The sequence below is a fragment of the Microtus ochrogaster genome, chromosome 18, assembly GCF_000317375.1.
Source record: "Microtus ochrogaster isolate Prairie Vole_2 chromosome 18, MicOch1.0, whole genome shotgun sequence".
In the NCBI taxonomy this organism is placed as follows: domain Eukaryota; kingdom Metazoa; phylum Chordata; class Mammalia; order Rodentia; family Cricetidae; genus Microtus; species Microtus ochrogaster.
Window position 1 is genome coordinate 25,212,401 of NC_022020.1, and position 15,607 is coordinate 25,228,007.

The 15,607-nt window shown below is 49.5% G+C and overlaps 4 protein-coding genes across 5 annotated transcripts; 2 read left to right on the forward strand and 2 right to left on the reverse strand.

The window, feature by feature from the left end:
* Positions 1-72: 72 nt before the first annotated feature.
* Sra1 (steroid receptor RNA activator 1) lies at positions 73-3,669 on the reverse strand. Of its 2 annotated transcripts, none has more exons than XM_005355968.2 (5): positions 3,448-3,663; positions 3,204-3,329; positions 1,357-1,559; positions 627-735; positions 73-483 (listed from the first exon to the last, which is right to left on the reverse strand). In XM_005355968.2, the coding sequence occupies exons 1-5, from the start codon at positions 3,512-3,514 to the stop codon at positions 278-280; spliced, it is 711 nt and encodes a 236-aa protein (XP_005356025.1). In that variant the 5' UTR covers positions 3,515-3,663; the 3' UTR covers positions 73-277. The 2 variants fall into 2 exon arrangements, with proteins under 2 accessions (XP_005356025.1, XP_026639243.1); XM_026783442.1 differs by having other exon boundaries at positions 418-483; positions 730-735; positions 3,448-3,669.
* A 610-nt stretch (positions 3,670-4,279) lies between these two features.
* Apbb3 (amyloid beta precursor protein binding family B member 3) lies at positions 4,280-11,114 on the reverse strand. Its single transcript, XM_005355971.3, has 13 exons — positions 10,719-11,114; positions 10,273-10,436; positions 10,114-10,190; positions 9,366-9,426; positions 9,051-9,197; positions 8,806-8,933; positions 8,555-8,560; positions 8,300-8,414; positions 8,103-8,187; positions 7,625-7,708; positions 7,245-7,360; positions 6,921-7,112; positions 4,280-4,794 (listed from the first exon to the last, which is right to left on the reverse strand). Exons 1-13 carry the CDS (start codon positions 10,765-10,767, stop codon positions 4,558-4,560), a joined length of 1,461 nt encoding a protein of 486 aa, XP_005356028.1. The 5' UTR covers positions 10,768-11,114; the 3' UTR covers positions 4,280-4,557.
* A 121-nt stretch (positions 11,115-11,235) lies between these two features.
* Positions 11,236-13,394, forward strand: LOC101994577 (SLC35A4 upstream open reading frame protein). The gene is made up of 3 exons (XM_013349568.2): positions 11,236-11,325; positions 12,208-12,306; positions 12,959-13,394. Exons 1-3 carry the CDS (start codon positions 11,311-11,313, stop codon positions 13,154-13,156), a joined length of 312 nt encoding a protein of 103 aa, XP_013205022.1. The 5' UTR covers positions 11,236-11,310; the 3' UTR covers positions 13,157-13,394.
* Positions 13,395-13,539: 145 nt separating this feature from the next.
* Positions 13,540-15,323, forward strand: Slc35a4 (solute carrier family 35 member A4). The gene has a single exon (XM_026783441.1). It carries the CDS (start codon positions 13,549-13,551, stop codon positions 14,521-14,523), a length of 975 nt encoding a protein of 324 aa, XP_026639242.1. The 5' UTR covers positions 13,540-13,548; the 3' UTR covers positions 14,524-15,323.
* Positions 15,324-15,607: the final 284 nt, after the last annotated feature.

Sequence of the window (15,607 nt, forward strand, 5' to 3'; positions counted from 1 at the left end):
AAAAAACAAGGAATAGTATTCATGGAGCAGGGAAACTGACACCAGAAAGAACCAGTCTGGCATCAGAATGGCTCACCTTTCCTACCCACTTCCCACCATTGAGATTTTTATTGAAATATACATATTATGAGTAACAAGTTATCTTGCAAGTGGCCCAGGTAGGATCTTTGGTCAGGCCCAACACGATTGTCTCCCTGGTGGTAATGGGACCCAAGCGAGAAGAGGCCTTCCACACCGAGGCATAGATCATTTGAGTGAGTCTGGGGAGGCCCCAGGATTATGAAGACTGTTGGAAGCCTGGTACTGTCTGGTTCTCAGGTGCCATTGTAGGTGTCTCTTCTTTGGCCTCCTCTGAAGACACACTCCTCTTTTCTGCAATTAACCTTTTAACTCCCACCATCCACTGACTGACCTCAGTCACATGGTCAACCATGAGTGAGCGGTGAATGTCATCTGCTGCATCCCACTGGTGGTGTAAAAGTTCTGAAGAGAGACAGGGCTTGAGCAAATAATATTGGCACTTGGAAGTAATATTCATATCTTCCATTCCTTCCCTCCCAATAAGTAAAAACCTCTTCACCTGTCAGTTCAGCCATTAATGGGAAGATAAAGGACCCCACCCATACCTTGCACTAGTAGTACCATCCTCTTCTTTACAGGTATTGACAACTTCCCTCCAGCCCACTGTTCCTGAAGCAGTGCCAAGCGTCGGCCGATATCGTCATGCACCTGTTTCTGAGACAGAAACCGATCCAACTCAGTGCTGCCATTATGTACATTCTCTGGCTCAGGATTTGACTCTTGGTATTTTAGAGTTCATATTCCTTTACCCAAAGGATAGAAGTCCCCCACTAAAAATAAAATGAAACCTATGGATCTCCTCCAAAGACAAAAGACAGACAAGAATTTTAACTTTTCAGTGCCTCCTCAGCCCCTTAGAGACTCATCTTAATGTTACTGTTCAAATAAGGAAAACATGGCCAAAGGTGGTACTACCACACTGCATCCCCTTTCTTCAATCCTTTATCTCTAGAGGGCTGAAGAAACCTTCATACAAAGCTTCTCTTTCTCTCCCAGACAGCACAAAAACAACCGAGTACATTATTGAATGGCCTCAAGTTACAAAAATAAATAGGCTTATTAACACTAATAGGAGTTAAATTAAATACAACTCATTCCCATAAAGCCTCTATTGCTAGATGGTCCTTCAAAAGTCCTGAGAATCCCTCTGACATCGGTGTCTTATTTCCCTGGAAAATTTTGAGATTCCTTAAGGTCCCATCAGAAGTGCTGTTTTTAAGAACCATACTTCATTGGATAGAAGTCCTTTCCACTCCTGGAAGTACCAGAGTCTACCTTTGTGTGGCCACGGCAGTCCTCCAACGCCTGTTCCAGAGGTCTCAGTACATCTTCCATCGGAACCTCAGACTCCGTGACTGGGGAAGTTTGGAGCTCCACACCAGTAGCAGGACAAGTTCCCATAGGTGGAGGCCTGGAAGCCTTACTTGAAGGAGGTGGATGACCCACTGGAGGTGGTCCAGAAGTTTCTGAAGTTGGGGCTGAAATGTTCAAACTGGATCAAGCAACAAGGCTTAGTACCCTCCAATGATCATTTTATTCCCATTTCTCTTTGTTCACAATGTTTAATCAACTATGAAATCTGAACACAGTTCTTCATCTCTTACCTCTTACTGCCCAATTTTATTGATTAAACCAAAGCATGTTGGGAACCAAACACAAATCCTCTAGACAGCAAGTACTCTTAACCACTGAGACATTTTTCCAGTCCCCCGTATAATCGAACACTTTTCACTGACAGATTTTTAAAGGGTAAAGAAAACTGCATTTCTCCACTCTTCAAAAATAAACATTTTTGAAGGGGAAAGGGAAGGAAGGGAGGGGAGTAGAGAAAAATGTATAGCTCAATAAAAAAAAAAAAAGTAAAACATTTTCGCCGGGTAGTGGTGGCACAAACTTTTAATTCCAGTATTCAGAATGCAGAGGAAGGCAGATCTCTGAGTTTGAGGCTAGTTTGGTTTACAGAGACAGCTCCAGGACTGGCTCCATAGCTACTGGGAAACCCTGTCTCAAGAAACCAAAAAAATAAGCATTTTCACATCTCTAAACTTCACTTTCTGTAAACACTTCCTTTTCCTATTTCTGGCCATGCCTTATTTCACTGATAAAGCCATCAAGTGGGATTTTTTTGCTGTTTGAGACAGGGTTACACTCTAGCACAGGTGGGCATCAAACTTGTGGCACTCCTCTTGCCTCGGCTTTCTGAATACTGAGACCATAGACATACACCACCATGCCAAGTTCAGGAACTCTCCACTGATCCTTTTAATCCACCCGTTGGGGCCACCTTCCTTCCGCAGAAAGTGCTTGCTCCTGTTGGAGTAAGTGGAGGGCATCTCTCCACTCATACTTTGTAGTCCAGCCCTTCTTTAGGCTTCCCTCCTATGACTATTTCTTTTCTCCATTATGATCACTTCTTGGCCTTTACTCTGTCATCCCATGAACGTACAAATGGACTTTACTGTTTGCTCTCAAAACCCCTTAAATTTCTTTTTATCAAATATAGCATCCCACCACCTGCAAACCTATCTTGCAACACTCCATTAAAAAAAAAATCTTTTTGAAGCACTCTACTTCAGTTTCTGAACCAGGCAAAGTTGTTCTCCTCTCAGAGAGTTTGCACTTACCTGTTTATTGTGCTTGAAATACTTTTGCACCTTTTAGTCACATTTCCGTGTTTACTTAAATAGCCCCCAGGACAGGTTACCTGGACACGTGCTTCTCTGCAGTCCCCACCAAGACCTTTTTAGCTTGTTCACTATGTTTTAGTTTGCACTCAAACTGTTCCTGGCTCTAGCTTGACAAGTACTCAGTAAATACTAATTAAGCAAATGAGTAACACAAAGTCCGAGATGCTTATAACACAAAGATCATAGTAGGATCGTGGGAAGAGATCTAGGCAAGGAATATCTGAAAACAGTCTGAGTGAGCGTAGTCCTTTTGTCCAACATACCATTTACTGACCAGGGCAGCAGAAAGAACGGGCTCGAAAAGCGCCTGCGCTGAGCCTCTTACTGGCTCCCAAGCCCACTCCTCTCCCTTGGGAGTGGAAAACAGGCCGATGGGACAGATTTATCACGGACACCATCTTTTCGTACAGGATTCCGCCCACGGCCCTTACACACCTCTAGGGGATCCATCCTGCGGGGCCGCGACCCTCTTAGTAAGGGACGTGCGTTTGGGTCCACCAGTCTGAGTCTGCAGCCCATAAGAGAACTGTGGAGGGTCGTTCCAGCCGCGTTCCTTGTTGCCTGCGAAGGCAAGGAAGTGTGTGAAAGGTGACCGGGCACCCAACGGAGGTTACTCTGGGGTCAGGGGGAGTCAGAGTTCGGGCCGAGTACCCACAGCCAGCCCACCCGGCTTGCTCACCCGGCTTCACGTAAAGCTCCGCCATCGCTACTTCCGCACCGCCAGTGCCAGCGGGGCAGCGCGTCATTTCCGGGGCGGTAGCTTACTCACTCAGTCCAGCTAGTTGCCTGGTGGTGTTTGAGGGGCTGCCTAGAGAGCAGGCACCAATTCCTTAAAAGACAACTGGCTGAGCCGGGCGGTGGCAGGAGGCAGAGGCAAGCTGGCCTGGTCTACAAGAGCTAGTTCCCTACAAGAGCTAGTTCCAGGACAGGCTCCAAAGCTACAGAGAAACGCTGTCTCGAAATACAAACAAAAAAAGATGATCTGGATGGAGACTTTGTCAAGGGGCACCAAACAGGTAGGTTTTTCTAATGTCTCCTAGTTTGCTCTCAGGCGCAAATTCACCAGAAGTACCTGCTGGATCTAATCACATCAACCTCTGGAAGCTCTCTTATCAGTAAACTGCCTGCACAATTTTTATTTTCTCTAGGCTCACTAAGAAGAACTTCTTCAGTACACAAATATGTCGACTCTTCAGAAGTCTTCTGAAATGCCTTGGACAAGCCTCAGCTGAGCTCCCACAACCCTCTGGTGGTTCCTGGTATCTTCTGCTTACCTATTTGGTTGTTTCACCTCAGAAAGTCTCAGAAGGAATCCTAATAGGCCTACTTTAATATCTGGCACAGAAAATCTCGTAAATTGTTTGCTGAATGAATGCAGTCACATTTCCAATATGCACCATGCCCCATGTGACTAAATGCAGCCAACAACACCAAGCATACATACCCACCTCACACAAGCTGATGGTCCCCAACCTTATCCCACGTCTAATATACTCACAACTAGTGAGGTCACTGAGGGATTTTTATTTGCACTGATTCTGCTATAAAGTTGCTGAGGTAGAGCCAATTGTCCAGGGTTGGACAGGGGCAAGGAACAAAAGGACCCAAGGAAAAGGGTGCCAGGGGTCTAAGTTATAGTGCAGGGCCTCTCAGTCATCCATATAAACAAGGAACTTGGTAATAAATAGAGGGTAGGCAAGGATCGGGGATAGGCAGGAAGGTGAGAGGCTCCAGAACCCCGGGAACTGGAGGAGTGTAAAGCCTCCTTCCCCAACCCTCTAAGATCAGTCTAGGATGTATGGAGAAGAGAAGGTTTTAGCCTGAAGGCATCAAGAAATGAGAAGACGCCCCGCTTTCGAGGAGCTGCCCCAGCACCACCAACCCCTCCTTTGAGTAGTGGGGGAGGCAGGGGGCCACCAGGGGAGTCCATGGAGCTGGTCCGCTTGAGCCGAAGGCGCGTACGGGCCTGGACACTCCAGGCCTTACCCCGAGCTGCTGAGGCCACCAGACACTTCTGGTATTGAACCTAGGAAGAAGGGGAGTATGTAAACATCCAGTTTTCTGCCCTTGGACACCTGAAAGCTTCTGTAAGGCAGGTAACTGGCCAAGAATTCTGTCCAGCATTCCCATGTAGCTCAAAAACAAAAACATAAAGCTCAACATTTACTGAGTACTTAAGGAAAGCTAGACACTATGTTACGTGCTTTGTGTGATAATTTAATTTAACCTAAGTTATTCATGAGGTGTTGCTTTACTCATCTTGCAAATGAAGATACCAAGGTTCAGAGATAAATGACTTGTCTAAGGCAGTGGTTCTCAACCTGTGGGGGATCACATACCAGATGTCCTACATAACAGATTTTATTTACATTTAAAATAATATTTACATAACGATTCATAGCAGTAGCAAAATTAGTTATGAAGTAGCAACAAAATCACTTTATGGTTGGGGGGGTCACCACAACATGAGGAACTGTATTAAAAGACTGTCGCACGAGGAAGATTGAGAACCACTGGTCTAGGGTCGCACAAACAGAAAATGTTATATCTGGCATTCAAATGTAAGTCTGTCCAGCTGCAAAGCTTGCATTTTTTGTGGTTTTTTGGCTGGTTGATCTTGGTTTTTATGAGACATGGTTTCTCTGCAGCCTTGGCTATCCTGGAACTCACTCTGTAGACCAGGCTGGCCTCAAAACTCAGAGATTCGCCTGCCTCTGCCTCTTGAGTGCTGGGATTAAAAAGGCATGCAATACCAACTATCTGGCCAAAGTTTACACTCCTTTTTTTCCCCCCCAAGATAAAGTTTCTCTGTGTAGCTTTGGTTCATGTCCTGGTACTGGCTCTTGTAGACCAAGCTGGCCTCGAACTCACAAACTTCCTCCTGTCTCTGCCTCCCAAGTGCTGGGATTAAAGTTGTGTGCCACCACCACCCGGTCAAAGCTTGCACTCTTAACTACACCTACCACAAGAGACTATCCTCCATTTCTCAGTGTTCTGTAACAGTATCTGGCAAAACAGACTCTCTAGTGAAGAGAAAGTCTACAAACCCAACCCATCCCCAAAATAACTGTCCCAATCAAACTCTTAGTTATTTAAATTACCCCAAGCAGATACTAATTATTCAGCCTTCCTACCTCCTCTTGTGTACCTGCGCTGCAGCGTAAGTGGGTAAAATCTGCAGATCTCACTTTACTGTCTTCAGTGGCCCAGACTAATCTAAGGTTCTCACGACCTGCTCTGTCATTCTTGTGCTATCACTGCATCCTCTTGCAGGCCACGCACACATTTCTCGGGGACTCTAACCCACTAAACACCTCTCTCACGTCCATTCCTGAGGTTCTCTGGTATATCTGCCCTGTCTCTTCACCTGGCACACTTCTTTGGGTGTCTCTTCTTTTCCCTCTACAGGTGAGGAAGCATCTCCATCATGCGGTAATGTAACTTGCTTCTGATGTGTTTCTGCTTCATTCTGTGATGGCAAAGGCCTTCTATAGCAATGACTTTTTAGGATTAATTACAGTGGTTGGACCCTGTAGATACTCATTTGTTGAATGAACAAGTGAACTGAATTAATGTAGCTTAAGCATCCTTCATTCAAACACCCACATACACCAAGAAGTATGTTAAATCAGTAATGGTGCCCACTTTGTATAGCACACCTTCACTTGCATGCTGAAACGTGTAAGGAAAGTGTGTCCATAAGTGTTTGTGTATGTGTGTATGTCGTATTAGTATTCCCCATACTTTAAGAAATCAGAAATAAGCCAGATGGTGGTGGCACACGCCTTTAATCCAAGCACTCGAGAGGCAGAGGCAGGAGGATCTCTGTGAGTTCAAGGCCAGCCTGGACTACAAGAGCTAGTTCCAGGGCGGGCAACAAAGCGACACACAGAAACCCTGTCTTGAAAAACCAAAAAAAAAAAAAATCAGAAATAGCAATTATTATACAAAATGCCCTAGATTATTAAGTGTTGGTAACCAACACAAAACTTAGCAAAAACAGCATTAAGAGCCAGATATGCTTGTGAACCAAATTTGGCCCTGGGATCACTGGGTTGTGATTTAAGTGGAGCTGCCCATCTTTAACCCATTCCATAATACAGAGCGGCTACAAGGAAAACCTCTCCTATTCCCACTCCATCCCTAACTCACCATACAGGCAGCTTGCACAGCTTCAGAAAGTCCCCCAGCATGAGGCTGGCACCAGAAGGCTGCACACTGGAATCTCTGACAACCAAGGTCAGCGATGAGGCCAAAGGTATGTGGATCACGGCCAACACCAATAAAGGTGACAAGACGCACAGGGCACTGCCACAATGGTTCTTCCTCTGCACTAGCCTCTGCCTGCCCACACAAAGCCTAATCACTACATAGTTAAGCAATTGCCAGACCCAATACTTCCAATAAAGACACACACCCCCACCTCAACATGCTTGCTCACCCTCCAAAGCCCCGAACTTCACCCTCCCGCGGTACCTGAATGGAATGCGCAGTCATCAGAGAGTCAGACACACTGAGCATAGCAGGAACCCAGGTTTTCTGGTCCCCCCGGGCAGTGAGGGTACCAATGGCCTCATTCAGCACATCCATACCTGAGGAGACATGCCTGCTGTGCTGTCTGGCTTGGATAGAAAGGGTGTACAGAGAGTTTCTAGGACCCTTTCATTAACTTAGGATTCAGAAAGATGGGAAAAAACGAGCTAGGGCTGAGCTCGGAATTCTGAGTTGGAAGAATGGGTATATCCCAAATTATATAAGGTAATGTAAGAACTCTAAGACTCGATACAATGTAGCTCTCACCTCACCCATACTCTCTTTCCTAACACACCGGAGCCATCAGCCCCCTTAGTCCTTACCCATGGCTTTGTTGACTGGTAGGATCCCCATGTACAGTGCTTCGTATTTCTGAGCAGCCTGGCTCACTGCATCCAGCAACTCCACTGAAACATACATATCAAGCACCAATCTAGCACAGAAACTCAGTTGCCCCTTCCCTTGCTGTGGACTACACCACTATGTATAGGTTTTACTATGTAACCAGCTCTGGCTGGCCTGGAACTTGTGACAGTCTTCCTATCTCTGCCTTCCAAGTGCTAGGATTACACCATGCTTCACCATGCCTCGCTTCCGCACCCTAATGAATATGCCAGGACTCAAGCTAGAGCTGAGGCTAGTAAAGGAGAGCCTATAGATGCACCTTCAATTCACTGCTTTGGATTCTTGGATCTAGACTCTCCAGGAAGAAGCCAACTCACCAGGAACCCCACCCCCGTACCACCTCCATCTCTCACTAAAGCAGCCTGATGTTGCAATGCAGCGAGCCCTTCCCCATACCTTGCCTTGGTAAGTCTTCAGGGGAAATAGGATCTGGGGAACAGCAAGCAGCTTCTCCACTGACTCCTACCCTCTCCGACAAGATCTAAAATACAGCACAGCCAGCATGAGGCACACAGAAAGAAAGGGAAGTTAGGGTCAGGAGCCAAGCCCACCCTAACCCAACTCCATATTCCCTGGCCACCACTGGCCCTCACCTGTGCACAGAGCCCCTGTAGAGCACTTGCAATGGCCTTTGCAGGCACATCACAGCGAAACACATGACACTTGAGCATACAGCTGTCTTTGTCACCCGCAACAAAGGCAAAGTCCCTAGCAAGGGCAAGGATAAGACTATTTAGGCCAGGGGCTTCTAAGTGCCTATAAGAAACTTCTAAAGTTAAGCTAAAGATATGGCACAGTTGGAATGGGGAAGCCAGGGACAGGGCTCAGAGTATCTAGTTGTCACATACCTGTCACTGTTCCAGAAGCATGTGGGAGCACAGGATAAAATCAGCCCAGCCTCTCAGCCTCTCCCCCATCTGTCCCTGCTGCGCTGGGCCCATGGGCCCACCCACCCCAACCAGGACTGAACCAGGCAGGGAAGGTCATGCTGGGTCCACATCAGAGATCTGTGTCCAAGGGTTCAGCATCAGTGGGGATGGCAGCCTGCAAGGGGGAAGGGTGATGCAACTCTTGCTAGGGGGAACACAGAAGTCCTCACCGGCCCTTGGAGCTGCCCACACCCCAGACACGGATGTGAACCAGAGGCTGACAATGGATCAAACTGTGGTCCAGGGGATTCACCAGGCTCATGGCATCTTTCTTCAGGATCATCAACATGTTCTGGCCCTGCCAAGGACAGAGAGTTGGCAGATGAAGGTGGCTAACATGGCAAACAAGCAATTTACAGAAAACCTACCTCCGATGAGCCATAGGGTGAACCCCTGGAGAAATCAGACAACTCACCTCACCCCAGGCACCATCATGGGGCTGGCTCCGGTTGCAAGTCTGGGCCAGCTGCTGGATACAGTTATTGACAGCAATACTGCTCTTCCCTGGTGCCAGGTCCTCCTCAGGCACCTCTACCCAGCCCAGAGAGCGGACTGCAAAGCACTGACAAGATGGGGAAAAAGAAGTGACAAGCTGTGGAGTGGCATGACGGGCGACACAGGACCCATCCACATCAACTCCGGTCGTCCTTTTCTTTATACTTAACCCACTCATTGAATAATTCGACCCCTGATCTTTCCCTTGAAACTGGCCATCAGCTTCAATCACTACCTTAGCTCCTGGCTCCAGGCTCCGGACATAGGAATCTTCACCATACCATGTCAGAGAGTTACTGGAACAGATGAGAGCCAGTAAAAGGATTAGGATTCCTACGTTAGGGGCAATGGTGAAACCTAGCCTACTTGATCAAGCACAGAATCTGGGACAAGACCCAAAATATAGCACCACAAATGCAAACCCAGAAAAAGCAGGCCCCAGAATATGGTTAACCAAGTACAGTTCAAAATTTGAAGAAACCCAGTACACAAGACACAGGCATAAACTAAAATAAATACGGATATGAATTAAAAGTGTGGACAAAAGCCTCAAACTAGAACAAGAGACTGTAGAACACAAAATAGGAATCTTCCCACCCACCCCCAAAAAAACTGAAGCGAACGGATGGAGTCTACTAGAACATGATGGGTCAGGACAGAGGACACAGAACATAGACCTAATGATAAGGACTTGCAACCGACAAAAATCAAAATACACAACCGTCAAGAACATGGGAAAGCCAAGCACAAATAGAGCCCCAGAGTCCAGAACTACAGTTTAAAAGCAAATTGTGGAGACAGGCACGGTATCTACTATGTGAGTTCCAGGTCAGTTATGGCTACATACACAGTGAAATCTGAGACCGCCTCAAAAAAAAAAAAAACAAAAAAAAAAAACCCCAGGAAACTGTGGGTCCAGCTTCATTCTTTTGAGTGCCACGGTAACCGCAAGGCTTTCATTTGGCCTGGGCCATCCCTGTTACCTCCGGTTCAATGAACTGTCCAGGCTGGAGAAGGATCTCCCCTTGGGGGGTCGCAGTTCCCAAATCCCCTCCGTCCTCTATGGAATAGAGATTAGTCAGTGTAGCAGCAGGCCTAGGTGCACACATGAGCTCAGACCCCCCCCCCCACGTTCCACCTACCGTTCCTGGGTCCTCTGCACCTCCTAGTTCCCAGGTTGGGCGCTGCCACTGAGTGCTACCGCTGGGCACATGCCAATAATAAGTGCCTGCAGCATCCCGGATTTTTCTCCAGCCAGGGGGTAATCCTGTCTCCCCCTCCAGATTTTGGTCCCCCCACAAGTCATCTATAGGAACAAGGGGTTAAATCAAGGGGCCACATTACTCGTGAGTTCCCAACGATTCTGTCATAACCCTAGCTCCATCCCAGAGGAGACAGCCCGAAACTTAGACGTCAACTCCCCAGTCGTAAAGACAGCACATGCAAGGATCAGTGTTCCTTTATCCCCTGGTTCTCGTTCCCGAGATGCCACCCACCTCCACCCCATGTTTAAGCCTCGGGTAGCCTTCCTTCACCCCTCATAATCCCCTCAGCTTTTGGTCCTCCCAACCGGACCCTCGGTGCGCACCATCGCAGTTGACCAGAATGATGGCCAGCATATAATCCTTGCCCAACATAGCCTCTGACAGCCAGCGCTCTCAGCCCACGGCGACCTCCGGAGCTGCAGGGGCCCCTAGCCCAGCCTCTGCGCCGGAGACCGCCGGGCCAACGGGGCGGGATTGGGCCGGCCTTGGGGAAGGGCAGAGGCGGGCCTGAGCTGCAGGCGCAGCGGCGTCCGGGTCGCCGAGTCCTCGCGCGTCTCGGTGCGTGTGCCCTACGAAGTGCACCGACACTATAAACCCCGCACCCGTAGGCAACTAGGAGTTCCTCGGACGGCGGAGGACCGGCGAAAACGTGCCCTGTGTGCACCACGCGGATGACATCATCGCGTGGGAGCATGAGATCATCACGTCCCGACCTTTGCCCGCCCGCGTACACGGCCCAGGACCAGACGGGAGGGATTCGGTGGCCGTGCCTGAGCACGGCCTAGAGTAATAGGGAAAAAACGCCCCGCCTTTTCCCGAAATGCCCCGGAAGTGCCTCTACCCTCAGTAGAGTTGGAAGTAACCTCTGACATACGGAGGCGGGGCTGCGCATGCGCAACAAGTTCGGCGGGGAAGATGGCGGATGACAAGGTGAGTTGAAATCCAGGGGTGCTTCGGTCGGCGTGGTTTTCAAATTCCTTAATCTTTATAGATTTAAGCAGAGACGACGGGGATAATTCTTGTTTTTCCCTTGGGTTCCTGTCAACTGCCTCAACAGTAGGGGGCTTTAGGCGAAGAGCTGCTCTTCCCGGGACTGACACGGTGCCTAATTCGGAGCACACATTCAAATATATTCACTCTGTAGCAGTGCTCATTCGGGCGTTTCCTCGCCCCTGAAGTCTCCCTTACAGAGACAGCATTTCCATTCCACCCTTACCACCGCCCTCACTCAAACACTTCCTGCTTCCTACGAACTTGCCACCCTCCTGCTGACACATGTTCGCCACATATTCGTGTATTCTCATTCAGTATGAAATGACCTGAGCAGATAGCAGGTTAGCCTCGAATTGTACGGGAAACTGCTTCAACCTGTTATTTTATTCCCAGCTGGTCCAGAAGCCCAGCATCACCCACAGATTTATTCCTAGCCTGCCAGTTTCTCTGTCAGGTACCGGGACACAGCAATGAAAGCAGGCTAATGGCCATTTTCAGCAAGCTTGAACTTCGGCCAATAGTATTTCCTTCCTAAAGCTAAATAGAAGTGCCTCTGCTTGCCCTGAGATTCTGTGGAAGTCATTATAAGTTCCTCATGCACGTTCCATCTGTCACCACCCGGCCCCCACGGGAGTGTTTTGCTTTTCAGTGTCTGCCTTCCTTCATCACTGCTGCCTCAGGAAGGTGTTGTAGGAAGAGATTTATTTGGTTCTTCCCATCATCCCTCCCACAGCTCACCTAGTTCCTAGCTTCTGATAAAATTGAGCAGGGCATGGGACTGGGTCAAGTCTGCTGGAGCCAGCCTCTCCCTTGTCCTAGGATTCTCTGCCGAAGCTTAAAGACCTGACATTTCTCAAAAACCAGCTGGAGCGCCTCCAGCAGCGTGTGGAGGATGAAGTCAACAGTGGCGTGAGCCAGGTAAGGGCCCAGTTGCTCTTGGGAATGTGGAATAGCACGTAGAATTTTAGTTTAGCGAATGGACATTGAGGGCTCAATGAAAGTCTCCCTGAGAAAAAAAGAACTGGAACTGGGCATTTTGGTGCAGGCAAGTTCAAGGCCAACCTGGGCTACATAGAGGATGGTAGGCCAGCCAGTGCTACACACAAGAGACCCTATCTCAAAACTAGCAGGGGAGGGAAAAAATAGCACTTAAGCTGAGATCCTAAATAGGTGTTCAATAGGTGAGGTTGGGGTGGGGGCATTCCAGGTACAGCACAGACAAACCTTGGTGATGAGCAGCATTGTGAACATGAAGCAGGAGAAGGGTAGTTTGTGGTCATCATCAGCGACCATGCTGGGAAATGGAACTGGAGGAACAGGCAGGGCTCAGGTTCCTCAGAAGCCTCGCTTGCATTCTAGGTAAATGGCATTCTGGGTAGAGCCCTCTTGGAGTCTGGTATTGTGTGCTTGGGTTTCTGACATTCTTTTTCTGGCTCCAGAATTTTGAGATATCCTTGGAGAAAAGAGCGTAGCTGTCGGCAGTGAAGACGGGCAACAGTTGAATTGAATGCTCTAAGCCCAGCTTAAAGAGGAGAGCACACCTGATTTCCTTCTGTGTTTTTCCCTGTAGGATGGCTCGCTCTTGTCCTCCCCGTTCCTCAAGGGATTCCTGGCAGGCTATGTGGTGGCCAAACTGAGGGCATCCGCAGTATTGGGCTTCGCAGTGGGCACTTGCACTGGCATCTATGTAGCTCAGTCATATGCTGTACCCAACGTGGAGAAGACCCTGAAGAACTACTTTAGGTCACTACGAAAGGGGCCCGACTAGACCCTTTGGGGAAGGCAGGATGGGCGTGTTGGGCCTGCAGGTAGAGGCCTTTCTATCACAGGCACTCTGTCTGGCTTCCCCTGCCATTGTTCATTTGCTGTCTCCAGCTGACCTGTCTCTTTCATCCTTGTTTGTCCTCCTGCGGAGAGTGGACAGTGCTCGGTCAGCCTGCACCCTGCACTCCTTCCCCTCTTAGTTCCATGGGACTAACCCCAAAACTATGGGTCATGAGCCCCGCCTTCAAGCCCTAACTGTGGAGCGTGCACCTGACTCTGACGTTCAGTATTCTCTCTGGTGATGCACCACCATTCTGCACTCGATTTCCTTCAGATGCCTCCCCGTCCCTCTGTCGCTTGCTAGCTACACAGGCCACCCAGGGTCTGGTGTAGGCCATGAGTGTAGAAGATGGGGGTGTGCCAGGCCTAGCCCGTCCAAGACAGGCTCGCTGGACCCTGATGCTATTCCTGTCCACTGCCATGTATGGTGCCCATGCACCATTCCTAGCCCTGTGCCATGTGGATGGCCGAGTGCCCTTCCGGCCCTCCTCAGCTGTGTTGCTCACTGAGCTGACCAAACTACTGCTGTGCGCCTTCTCCCTCCTGATGGGCTGGCAGACATGGCCCCAGGGCACAGCACCCTGGCGCCAGGCTGCCCCTTTTGCCCTGTCAGCCCTGCTCTATGGCGCCAACAACAACCTGGTGATCTATCTGCAGCGTTACATGGACCCCAGCACCTACCAGGTGCTGAGCAATCTCAAGATTGGAAGCACAGCTCTGTTGTACTGCCTCTGCCTTGGGCGTCGCCTCTCTGCACGGCAGGGGTTGGCACTGCTGCTGCTGATGGCTGCAGGAGCCTGCTATGCGTCAGGTGGCTTTCAGGAACCCGTGAGCACCCTTCCTGGACCTCCATCAGCGGCCGGATCCCGTGCCATGCCCTTGCATATCACTCCCCTGGGACTTCTGCTCCTCCTCTTATACTGCCTCATCTCCGGCTTGTCCTCAGTGTACACAGAGCTGATCATGAAGCGACAGCGGCTGCCCTTGGCTCTTCAGAACCTCTTCCTCTACACTTTCGGGGTGATCCTGAACCTTGGACTATATGCTGGCAGTGGCCCCGGCCCGGGCTTCCTAGAGGGTTTCTCTGGGTGGGCAGTGCTGGTGGTGCTGAACCAGGCGGTAAATGGACTGCTCATGTCTGCTGTCATGAAGCACGGCAGCAGCATCACGCGCCTCTTCGTCGTGTCCTGCTCCCTGGTGGTCAACGCTGTGCTTTCAGCAGTGCTGCTGCAGCTCCAGCTTACAGCCGTCTTCTTCCTGGCCACGCTGCTCATTGGCCTGGCTGTGTGCTTGTACTACGGTAGCCCCTAAGGCCTTGGCTGCGCCCACGCCCACTTGTGGCTGTGTAGATTAGATGCAACCACCAGACCACCTCCTATCTTACCACCACACCCTGCCCAGCAGCCCTGTAACAAGTGCCTTGTAAGAAACACTAAGGTAGCTGTGACCTTTGGATGTTCAGGGGGGTGAGCATTACCCCTAGGAGGTATAAAGAGTGGGCTTGGTTAAGGAAGCGCCTAACCACACCCCTATATTCCTTCACACTAAAGAACTGGGAGCTCCAAACCCAAGCCCGGGCATCCTGTCCTTGAGGAACCCTGCCTCGTCCTGCATGCACATGGCTACTTAAGTTTGCTCTTCTTGCCTGCTGTAGTCACTCCTGAAGACCCCTGCCCTGAAGCTTAGTGCTGGCTGCTCTGGCCCAGCATGGTGTCCACATAAGGGATTCTTAGTTTGCCCTCTCCACAGCGCTGCTCCTCTTTCCCAGCCATTATTCTGGAAAGGTCAGAGGGGCTGGGGTTTGTTCATCTCAGGAAACGTTGCCCCTGGGCCCTGACTTAAGCCTACACTCCTGACCCCTGTGCTAACTCAAGGGCCCCGCTGAAGCCCACTTGACCTCTAAGACACCTAGGAGGTACTGTTTTTCCCACTCGTTCCCCTCCTAGAGGTATTCCACCTCCCAACAGCCTCGGAAGGCTCTGCAGAGTAACCAGGGACCAGGTACAGAAAACGTTCATAGCTAATCAGTGTCTAACTACTTAAGCAATAAGGTCTTAATAAAGTGTTGAGGGTGTAGGGTTCTTCCTACAGCCTCTCACAGTTGTACATGTTCTCTGTTTTCTGCGTTTTATGGTGCGAGTTCCCTGAGGGTAGCCTATGCCTCAGTTACCTTCTCTGTAGGGAAAAGGTCTCACTTGAAAACCTGCAGTAAATGAAATGGGCTAAAATGTGCCAATTCATAATCCAAGCAGTCCAGTGTTCCCAAGAGTTTCAAGAAACGCTAACAGGAAATTGCCTCAAGCTGTTCACCTGTGGAGGAGGGGTAGTTAATGAGGTAGTGAACCCTGGGATCTTTGGTAGGAAGAAGCAAGAATTGTTGTGATTTTAGTCCACG

Excerpts from the sequence above, each read along its gene's own strand:
- Sra1 (XM_005355968.2), bottom strand. The coding sequence starts at position 3,514 with ATGACGCGCTGCCCCGCTGGCACTGGCGGTGCGGAAGTAGCGATGGCG. Across the intron at positions 1,560-3,203 it reads GCAGGATGGATCCCCTAGAG|CCCCAACTTCAGAAACTTCT; the intron begins GTGTGTAAGGGC and ends TGAACATTTCAG. Across the intron at positions 736-1,356 it reads ACTGCCGTGGCCACACAAAG|AAACAGGTGCATGACGATAT; the intron begins GTAGACTCTGGT and ends TTTCTGTCTCAG.
- Apbb3 (XM_005355971.3), bottom strand. The coding sequence starts at position 10,767 with ATGTTGGGCAAGGATTATATGCTGGCCATCATTCTGGTCAACTGCGAT. Across the intron at positions 10,437-10,718 it reads CATTCTGGTCAACTGCGATG|ATGACTTGTGGGGGGACCAA; the intron begins GTGCGCACCGAG and ends TTGTTCCTATAG. Across the intron at positions 10,191-10,272 it reads GTGCAGAGGACCCAGGAACG|AGGACGGAGGGGATTTGGGA; the intron begins GTAGGTGGAACG and ends TCTATTCCATAG.
- LOC101994577 (XM_013349568.2), top strand. Across the intron at positions 12,307-12,958 it reads TCAACAGTGGCGTGAGCCAG|GATGGCTCGCTCTTGTCCTC; the intron begins GTAAGGGCCCAG and ends TTTTCCCTGTAG.
- Slc35a4 (XM_026783441.1), top strand. The coding sequence starts at position 13,549 with ATGAGTGTAGAAGATGGGGGTGTGCCAGGCCTAGCCCGTCCAAGACAG.